We start from the raw sequence: 11,471 nt of genomic DNA on the forward strand, positions 1-11,471 counted from the left end.
AGTAAGAGGACATGTTTGTTCACCCTTTTTTATTATTTCTGAAGATGTTTTATCACAAATAATGGCACCACTAGCATAGTAAAAGTTTGAAATGCTTCACTGAGACTCACATTTAAAAGAGCCAGATGACAGGTAATTCACCTGCAGAAACCAAAGCCATGTCAGTGTTTGTTTTACCTGCAGCTGTCCCACTGTAGAGCATACCCATCACACTCACAGTTTCTGACTGGATATCAAAAGCAGCAGTCTTTGGAGGGCATTGCAAATACAGCACTGATAAGGCACAATGGTGTTTATATGTTCTGAAGTCATCAAAATAATTAATCCTTATAATTATGATAATGTATCTCCAAAATAAAATGTCAACCTTATTATGACTTTACAGCTTTCATATGGATGTATTCAGCTCCTATTAGGGGAGCAGTTTGTGCCTCGTTCCCTTTTTAACCATCAAATTTTGATGACATTCCTTTAGCTTTTATCAACATTTACACACACACACACACACACACACTCACTGATAAAAAGTCCTTTTAAAAAGGAACAACAGTTCAGTTCTGTTGGTACACTCTAACCAGAGCTGCAGCATTGCTTGGGCTGCAAACTGGATTCCAGAAATGTTGATCCATTGCGGATGGGAATCAGGAACCTGCGGTGAGGAAATGAGCTTTGAAAGCCTGATGGATGACAGTATGATGATGGGGAAGCATTAAGTTTTATTGATCTACTCCCGCCGCCCTCTTGGTTCGTTTCCGAGGAGATGTTTTCGGGGAAGCCTTGTCTATAAAACGGGGATGTAAATATTAGGTAAATGTGTTGCATCATTCATATGGAGAAGAAAAGTCATTTGAGCAGAAAAGGGATTTGGAAAAATATTGTAGATATTGAGAAAATTGTGTGTCAATTACTTGTGACAATTGGGAATAAAATGAACATACTCATGACATTGAGAGTTTCCTGAGGAATCCAGCTGATGTCCACATCACTTATCCCGCCAGTGCCCTTCTCTATTTTCACTGGCATTCTCTTTTTCTGCAAAACAAATTTTTCATTTTAGTGTATCCACAGTGTACCCCCTTTTAGATGTAAGAGCATGGAAAACACCACTTGTTAATCTGAACTCTTTCCAATTTTCTGTCCCATCTTTTAAATTCACATATAGACCAAACATACTGTACATACACTGAAAACAAACACATACCGTCCTCAACTCCAGGACCTGGTACATTCCAAAGAGCACCAGGACCACCAGTCCACCCAGGAAGATGTACATGAACATCCTACAAATAAAAGCTACATTATTTCTGTAAAGAGACATTGGTAAAGGAGTCCCACAGTTCCTTTGTGTTCATAACATATTCCATGAGTAATCCATGACTGAGTGCTCTGTTAAATTTATTTCAATACATCAAGCAACCAAGCGCAGATTTTAATCAGTTTTATTGATTGACTTAGAGAAAACTGTCTCAAAAACATGACGAAGTTAACGTGTTAACTCTCCCACATCTCTACTATGCCTCTAATTACCGGTCAAACATATTAATACCTGGCTCATCCCTATAGCTCTGTTTGTCCTCTTGACCCTCACCCTCCCTTTCCCTCCCTCATCCACTCATCCCCCTACTTCATCCCTTTCTCTTCCCATCCCTATATCTCATCTCCCCTCCTTTCCATCCATATCTCCTATCTAACTTATGGGTATGTCTGGGGTCTCTAATTGGTTTAGAGATACCAGTGTGCAAAGTTACCTATCTGCTCCCCCACAACCAGATTCCTTCTCCCCAAGCTGGAAAGACATCCCAGACCAGCCAGCAGAATTACATCCATCTCAATGTCTGCTACTTATCATTGTCATACAGTAGTTTCTCCATTAAATACTCTAACTTGTATAGTTGTGGTGTGGTCCTTGTTATTGAAATGCAGTTTACTTAAATAAACAAGATATGAAAGTCTACTGGAAAAAAAAACACTTTTCAAGCAACTAGCTCATTTTATAAGCAACTTAAAGTGCAAATCTTTAGTTTAAAGACCAGTCTAACAAAACTGGTGCCCTACAGTGACTTTCACATAACACCTACCCTGTAACTGCAGTGTTTTCTGATCTGTTTTGGCATTTTAGAAAAACTGTTTTTTCTTTCATGCTTGGCAAGTTTGCTGGTGACACTTCCTACATCTGCACCGGCAGAACAATTCTGAGATTTAAACCGTGCCAAGTTCACACCTCATCTTACATGTTTTTACAAGTGCTGCAATAGTCTGGAAGAGCTGGTATTATGAAGCCTCAGAGAGCTGGATGTAGCCTTAAGAGAAATGGCAGATAAACGAAAGCTAAGCAAAATATATAAAAGATATATTACATTGACACGTATGTATATGACAGGATAGGAACATAACCCCAGTAAAAGAAAGCCTTACGTTTCTCCATCCAGTCCTCCTTCTCTTTCAGTGATGGTGACTGTCTGGTTGTAAATGGCAGTCTGGAAAACCTTTCCCTGAAGGAGAATTGCAAATAAACAATGAACAAACACTTTAAACTTTCAGAAACTCTCAAAGATTTCAAGAACTACTCTTGAAACATTATAATGGCAACATGATGACTCAGCCTTTATCACATCATTTGTTAATAAAATGGGGAAACAAAAAGCTGTTAAAGCTCAGCAGATAGTAAGGAGCCACCAGTCCCATGAATAAAAAGACAATGGTCTTCAGGTTTTAATTATAATGAATCATCAGAATGTGTGATGAAAAACCTTCAAGTCAGTGCTTTAACATAATCACACTACATCCTTTTTTCTGAAAAAAAACAACAAAAAAACAAACAAACAGTCAACCAGTGCTGACATCCAACAGCAAACACCATTTTTAAATAATGAAAACTTTCATACCTCATTGTCAAGATAATTGAGGAGGATGACGAGACTGAATGGACGACCAGCCATGGGCTGAGCTGGGATGAAGGAGTACTCGAAAGAGGCCTGAGCCTGGGGCTGCACTACCGTGTTCAGAGGCAAAGCTGTGAACTACAGACATACACATTGTTAAGAAAGGAGTCATTCAGCTATGACATGTTCAGTTTTTTCAGTAGTATATACTGTGTTCAGCAGTGAGGCAGACAGCCTCTTGTTCTGTTTTCAATGTATACTTACTTACAATAAAATGGAAATGTGGATTTTATTTGTCTTGGATGAACTAAAAGTAGGAGTAAGTAAATGCTAAAAGGCTGATAGATGTCCTGAAAATGAAATGAATATATCCTGGCTTCAATTGATTGAATTTAATATTTTATAAGCCAGTTTTTTATTTATTTATAAAAATATAAGTAAAATGTTATACAACCACATCCTAAACACACCATCTTGCCTGTGGGTAATGCGAGGCTGAGCAGTAAATTAACAAATGATCATATTTTTACATTATTTCACTGTGCTTCCAACTCCAAATGAAGTCAAAGATCAACCTTACATTCTGAATGTAGAACTGGAAGTCTTGGGGATAACGGAAGGAAGCCTCCAGCGACTGAACGGTGAAATCCTGACTTCCTTTGTTGGTGAAACCCACCAGGAACCTCACAAGTTCATTGGCAGGAAACTCTACATTTAAATTGAGTTAAAACATGACATTTAGATAGCGTTAAAACATGAGTACAAATAAAGTAGTACCAGATCTGTCTGATTTATCACATTATACACTTTAAAACCTTCCCTCAACAAATGTAGATGTGGGTGAAGACACTGACCTTCTCCCGTCATAAAGATGATGGTTGTATCGGCATCAGGGTGAGAGGTTAACAGTTTATCAGCGGCTTCATCTGAGTCATCTTCATCACCTTCCTGAAGATGAACACAACAACACTATAACCTCAGCACCTGAATGTAAGAACTACAGTGCTGTGTGTTTAATGGCACTAAACATACTGAAGTTTGCATCTGATCTTCCTCAACAAGTACATCTTCATCATCTTCCTCCTCATCTACTGCAACATCAGCATCCTCGGTGATGTCCTCAGCAGAGTCTGCGTTCGCAGACACGTGGCCTGCAAAAATCATGAGTGAAACAATGGTACATACTGTATGAGTGATGGGTGTTGTGATGAGTTGGTACAAGGGGATGACCTAGAGGATATCATCTGGGATTGTGGTTTTGAGAACTATGGGCCTGTGAATTGAGTGGTAATGGCTGCTTTTCTCACCATATTTTCTCCAGTAGCTTTTTTTTCTGCTGCAGGTGAGTGAAGATGTAGAATAAATATAATCATCACATCCTTAAAAAATTCTTTCTTGAAACTTTACATAAACATATGCTGCACAAACTCCAGAAGTTAACCCTAAAATATCACTACTTTATATATTCATATGTAGATAAAACAGGCATTTGGTCGGTATATTGATCGATTTGGTCAGTATCACCCAGTCCTGGCTGGTTATTTGGGGATAACTAGTGTAGCTATAATGAGTGAAAACATATAATTCCAGTCAGATATAAATACTCAGCAAATTAAAAAAAAAAACTGTGAATAAGTTAAATATTAGCATTTTTCTATTTATCTTGTTACAAAATTCAACTTGAAATGAATGGACGAGTCTATTTTTCACACATGAACACTGTGGTCTGAGGATAAACTGGTCACTTTGTCAGTTTAAAACCCAACTGTACAAACCAAAACAAATGTTACCATCTTATCTATGGTGACGTGTCCCAGCAAGAGGGACTCGTTACCTGCTGGTGCAACCCCCTAAATTAATATCTTTGACACCTCTAAAGTGAGCATAAACCTTTAACCACGTGATATGTATGAGCTTATTCTTATACTTTAAGGACAGCAGCTGGTGGGCTGGATGATCTTTTTCCCATTCGTTTCAGATGAACTCTCTTGTCACTGTGACAATTATTAATATATCCATGCTAGTAAAGCGCGCGGAAGGCAGTGTAGAGCTCCACGGTGCGCTTCTGCCACGTCAATGTTATTAAAACCTCTAAAACGTTTTAAATGTGAGGCGGTCATACGCAGAAAGTCTGACTTACCGATGGATATTAATCCACAGGGGAAGGCCAAGAGAAACAGCAGCAACAAATTTGACCTGAAACTGAACATGTTTGGAGACTTCTAGGCTCAAACTAGTGACACATCAGCGTCTAAGGAAAGAGAGGACAGCAGCAGAGCCGGGGGCGGGATAAGAGGAGGTTAGACCCGCCTGCTGGATAGGGGAGGACCGATTCGTTTACAGCGTCACTGGGTAGTGTTTGGGTGTACATAACGTGGAAGTTAGCTGTCTCCAGAAAAAATGTTTTGGTAGAAAGCAAACTTACAAACACAGCAGACTGCTTCTCCCTGTAGGTCAGACCTCGTCCTTAACGGATAGTTAAGACAGGCTACTCCATATTTGCGCACTTTACGCACACTGCATATACAATGGGGTCGTCCACCGGTTAGTACGATACTGTTTTTAATAATTTTAAACTTAAGATGTATTGTCAAAATGTAGTTGTTTACAGTGTGGTAAAGGATGTGAGTAGTTCCTCCACAGTTGGTCACTGTTAAAGTCCTGTAGCAGGTACAATCCCCACCTACTAATATTAAACGTTATCAGTCAGATTACTATGACCTTCCTGGAAATATAAACAAGGTTGTGATAAACTATAGGATAAAACATTAATGTCCTCATTGGTTAGATCTAAAAAAAAAACATTTCCACAATATTCACTGTGCTTTAGAAATGATCATTCATTCGCCTCGGTCTTCAAACCAGGGCTCATAGAGTGGCTGAAGTAACGAGGAAGAAAATAAAATGATTGAAAGACGTGGATAGTCCACATGACCCCAAGATGTCGCTGTGGCTCATTTGCACCAGTGAAATCTTGAAGTCTGATGAGAAAAATGTGCTTGGTTCAAAAGTTTATCTATATAGGGTGATGTGTGGTTTAGATGGCTACAGCAGGATGCGAAGGACGTGTGCAAGCAGCTGCACAGAGCTGAAGAGGCAGATGTCAAACACCAACTGATCACAGGTAAACTCTAATGTCACTGCTGAGAGACCAGTGGAAAATTACTCATGCACAGTAGTTAGTGAAGCACACCCAGACAAGTGACATAAATGTTGGCTACTATTATATTCCTCTAAATCTGATCTCTCGCAGTGCCATAATAATCATCCTCTGGTCAGCAATAGTGATCCTGGCCTTCCACTGCAGATCACATCAGGCAGAGTAGAGTTGTCAACAGGACGAAACTTTGAGTCCCATCATGTACACGGTTTCCTTTGATAATCCCATAAAACGTACTTATTAGTGTAAATAATTTAGTATCATGATACAAAGATGGACAAACACATCCTTGTTCTTATTATACAAATCTTTATTGTAACTCTTGAAGGGTGACAAAAAACAATCAAAAAACAAAACAAAGGCTTCAGGGAATGTGTGCATGGGAAGAGTTGGAAATCATGTAGTTTGGTGCTGCAGGGGATCACTAAACCTGAGGTGCTGAGGTTGTGGTACACATATAAAATATTAATGTTACATATTTGCAAAATGGCTTATCACACTCCATATCCATTGATTCTATCTGAGTGTTTATTCTCACACAACTGCTATTTGGATTTTAGTCAACCTGGGTATGTAGCCTGTAAACACTGATCATTATCTGCCACTTGAGAATCAGGTCACCTTGTAGAGGCCATCAGATAAGTGGTAGTCCACATTTAACTGGCTTTATCTTCAGCTATTGAGAGGACTCAACTAAATGTGATTGCTATGTCTCAAATATGATGAGAAGCAGGAGGAGACTTAGAATCAGTATCTGAAGCGTCAATAGCATAAGACCTCAACTGTTTCCCACAACCTGATGTGTTTTGCCGCACAGACCTCTTTCTGCTTTATGGTTATATCACTTATAGAAGAGTGGCGATTCTTGATGTGGTGCCATCCATTAACCCTTTAAGAGAAAGACTCTAATGTTGCAAATGACAAAATAAATACTGCACAGATACTGGCTAATACATCTTACTGTAGATGTGACTTTTTATATTCTCAGAAATACTGAGGAATTCTCAGGATAAGTGAATAGTGGTCGTAAAACCGGTTTCTGGGTCCAGATTTCATACTATATTTAAAAGAGGCTCATTGCTTTGTTGCCTTTTTTTGTTTCCTTCTAAAAAAAGATTTGTGGTTTTCTGCAAAAGCACACATCCTGTGGCATGATAAGAGTCCCTTGAAAAACAGTTTCTTCTTTAGAATAGCATCACACTTTGCAAGTTTCAACACTCAGCTGTAGTCTTGCTCTCACAGATACAGTGTAGTAGGACCGACAGAGAGAGAACTGTTAAAGCTTTATTACCATGGTATGCAATGAGACAAATTATAAAGGAGCACTTGGTAAGTCTTGAAATGATCACTTCTAATGCAAGAGTGGGTTTGAGATGTAAAGGGTAATTACAAAACTGGCTTTTTAAATGTCAGTCATGAAGACAGTCAGTATTTCTTATAAGAACAATATCCATTTCCAGGACTGAGGGGTCAAATATACTTTAAATGGTCAAGTAGAATTCGCAAGCTTTTGATAACTGAGTTTGAGAAGGGAAACTGACTGACAAATCCACAACTAAATATGTTGTGTAAAAAAGAACTTAAATAGGATTTTTTGATATTTGATTACCTGTTTGTTGTCCATGTACTTTTTCCATCTTTTCCAACTCTTCATCTGGCATAACAGGGTATTCAGGGCTCCATGTGGTGAAAAATGTGGTGGATTTCTCCAGTTGGTGCACCGCTTTCATAGCAACATTTCCAGCCACAGCAGACAGCTTTTTATACTGAAAGCTCAGATAAACTGACTGTACACTGCCCAACACAAAATAGCAGACAAACACAGTTAGTGAGTAGCTAATGAACATAGTGAAGCATTTAAATTCTTTAGATTATGATTAGTTTGGTGTCATGTTTCCATCTGTGTACTAAGTATATTCGGTATGTACACTGTTTTAGGTCTACCAGCTCCTGAGTGAAATATTTAACATTAATGTTAAATGCTTCTCTATGTTCACTAGCTGTGTCCACCTGCCGTTTGGTGCTGAGAAGGTAGTGTACATGGGTTTTTAGAGCAAGTGTTTGATTTGATTTGATTTGATTTATTTATTCTTTCAAACATGTAACAACAATCAGTATGTAACCACACATAATTCCAGACATATCCACAAATATATTTTCAATTTGCTTATACCTAGTACATGCTTGAATGGAGTAGGAAGAAGTTAGACTTATCTAGTCCTACCCCCTAACATCATCTTATCATCATTGGTTTGCAAGCAGTATTACTACATGGATACATATTCTACATCCACATTCCCATCTGATTAATCATTAAGCCTGTTCTTGCCCATATCTTGATTGACACATACCTTTATATCTGTGTTTAAACTCATCAATTTTCTTACTGTTTTTTATGTCCACACTTAAATTATTCCATAGTTTTACTCCACTTATGGAAATACAGAATCTTTATTTGGTTGTGCGTATAGCAGTGTTACTGCTGAAACCAACACTGAGGGTGAACCACAGCAGTACAGTTGCAGCCATGCTGCTAAACAATGAGATGAATATAATGGTTTAGCGATCTGTAGAGCTGAGGCAGTAATTTGCTGCAGGTTCATCAAGTCACCCTTCACAGTTTTTGCATTCTCATTTGATATATATCTGTATTGTAAAATACTGGTTGCAGTGGCTTTAAATAAATGATATATGCATCAAGCCAAAACAACAAAATCAGACTGTGGGGTGGATTTGTCAGACTAGCCCATGTGTGCACCCTAATCATATATACATACTCTTATATAAGGCAAATATAACATATTTAAATATGTATGTGAACTCTTTTATTTATTCCATATCTTGGGTGGTTGAATTAAACATATATTAGCATCTCTGGAGAGGCCGGGGTGCCCAGACTGTAAGATCAGATTTTCATGTCTGCCACTCAAAAATCCTTCTCAACACCACCCACGGAAACAATGCAATTGTTATTGCTTTCTGAAACTCTCTTATAAAACCACAGCTTAGAGCGGTCAGTGTTGCTCGGAGGCAGGTGAAATTATTATATGGTAGGTTAATGTACAGGATGTGTTTCATATTACTACTACTACTATTAATAATAATAATAATAATAATAATAATAAAGCCTTATATTCACAAAACATTATCATCAGATAAAATTCAGACAGAAACACTGAAAGACTTTTATGGATACAAAATACACAAGTTTAATTTAGTGGAAATCATTAATGAAATTTAGTTGCACATCTTTCTTTTGACATAGTGGTGTTGCAAAACAGTGTTGAGTAAATATTTTACTTTAGTCATCTGTGCTAAGAAACGCAGTGATGTGCTGCTCAACCATTGCACACTGAACTTAAACAAGGTTCTACAAATGCTTCCTGAGGTGGGAAATATATCCAGCATTTGCAGAGCATGTATTCTTGCAGCACAGACCTACGGTACTGAGCAATCACACAGCTCACACAGTCATGCTAAACAGTGTGTCAATAAAACCGCATCTTCTGCTTTTGATGACTGAGCACTGAGCAGAAAGTACTGTCAGTCTCTTGCACCAGGGCACCCGTGCTGTTCTTGCCTGAATGAATTTGCTTTATTGCCTTGTATTTTCCAGCAGGGATCAAAACCTCTAACTGTTTTATACACAGTTTTATTTATTCTTTATCAGTGTCATTTATGCGTTAATGCTACACACTTTCAACTGCTTTTATATATTTGCATAAAATGTGTTTTATAAATAACTTTATGACTGCCCTTAGTTCCAACAGTAAAATAAACGTAGCTTCATTCTGTGTTAGGTGACATGGTGGTTTGATTTGGTTACCTGAAGACTAAACTGAGAATACTGAGAATCTGTGAGTGACCAACAGTGTATATTTCAGCTGTGTGTGCATGTGTATACCTCTGGCTCAGAGTTAGCTGGGATACCCCAGCCTTCACAGCCTTCCCAGGATAAGATGCAGATAGTGGATTATTCTGGTTTTGATACAAATTTTCTATCTGGATTTTACTAGTGTTAGTCAAGGGTGAAAGTAAATTAATTCAGGGCTATTCAACAATTTAATGTGAAGTCTCCCTTCACTCACAAATGCATTTTGCTTAGTTTGGAAGTCGGTTATGCTCAGTCTACAATTTACACAAATGCCATGTTTGAAGGAGATTGTGAGAGACCAGATGATCAATAATAAACATAGTTCTTTCTCTCTGTTTCTCTAGACTGGAACTTTGATTGTGTGCCATTTAATATCAAGGTGCTCTTTGGGATTATCAGTGGACTGCTGTTCCTTTTACTGTGTTGGAATATTATTTACTGTGTATCAAAATGTTGCTCAGGTAATTACATTATTTGTTTATTAAAATCTAATGAAAACAAATAAATTTCCTGTATTTAATGTATTATTCTTTATACTGCAACAGGAAAAAGGGCATGTCGACCAAAGACAAAACTAAGGTACTGTTCAGTTATGTTCCCTTTAAAATGGCCTGCAATATTTATTACTTAGTTCATTGCCAAACTGAATGTTAAAAAACTTTATTCTTGTTATGGTCTGTATATCAAATTTAAGTCAGAGCCCAAGGACGATGGAAGATAATCCTATTTATGGAAACCTAAGCTATACAGAAACAAGTAAGCGCATTGTACATGTCTCTCTGTGTCTGTGCCAATGTCTCTTTATGCCTGTATACAACTTTGTTTATTTGAGATGTGATGTTTTCCACAGGCATGAATTTGGTCACAGAAGATGATCCTCAACACTTGTCAGTCAGCTCTTCATCGCTGAGGGATCAGAGAGTCGATACTGACTCACAGGTGGAGTCATTAAACCCTTTTACAGAGTTTGAAGTCTTTGCTGTAGAGCCACTGTCAATTCAAACACATTGCATCACCTTAGTTTTAAAAGAGAAAAAGAAGTGGCAGTGTCACAACATTGGTTTAAAAGATAAGGACTGGATTTCTTTAGAACATAATGACTAGCAGAAGAAAACATTTTCCCTGTAAACATGTCTATTATATGTAATGTTTTCTGAGGATGTTGACATGTTTAGTTTTTGTTTCTTCTTTCAGTTCAAAACTCAGGACTGCTATGCCAACGTGACCCTGAAGCCTCCCAGGACTCAGGGTGTCCGCAGCTCTCCACAGATAGCATATTCAGATGTCGCTTATTTAGAAGAGCCATTGGCGCCGGCAGAAGAGGATGAGGGCAACACAAATGCTGCCTCCAACGTATCTGAGCTGTATGCCTCTGTGAAAACTCAGCACACCAAAATCGTCAACACTGCAGATGATGGAGAAGCCTACGCCAACCACCTCTGAAAGAAGCACCGTTACTGATGCTTACATGCCATAAATAGTTTTTTGTAACTTGATTTACCACCACAGAACGGCACACATGCACTTGTTTAAGTTGTATATTGAACTATGCCTG

General features: G+C 38.2%; 1 protein-coding gene across 1 annotated transcript; it reads right to left on the reverse strand.

Annotated features, from left to right (window-relative positions):
• Window positions 1-14: 14 nt before the first annotated feature.
• Window positions 15-5,162, reverse strand: LOC109956105 (translocon-associated protein subunit alpha-like). The gene is made up of 9 exons (XM_020592972.1): window positions 5,023-5,162; window positions 3,915-4,033; window positions 3,737-3,830; window positions 3,463-3,590; window positions 2,886-3,020; window positions 2,416-2,492; window positions 1,202-1,280; window positions 939-1,032; window positions 15-781 (listed from the first exon to the last, which is right to left on the reverse strand). The coding sequence occupies exons 1-9, from the start codon at window positions 5,090-5,092 to the stop codon at window positions 717-719; spliced, it is 861 nt and encodes a 286-aa protein (XP_020448628.1). The 5' UTR covers window positions 5,093-5,162; the 3' UTR covers window positions 15-716.
• Between the last annotated feature and the right edge of the window lie 6,309 nt (window positions 5,163-11,471).

The sequence above is a fragment of the Monopterus albus genome, unplaced genomic scaffold, assembly GCF_001952655.1.
Source record: "Monopterus albus unplaced genomic scaffold, M_albus_1.0 scaffold18.1, whole genome shotgun sequence".
In the NCBI taxonomy this organism is placed as follows: domain Eukaryota; kingdom Metazoa; phylum Chordata; class Actinopteri; order Synbranchiformes; family Synbranchidae; genus Monopterus; species Monopterus albus.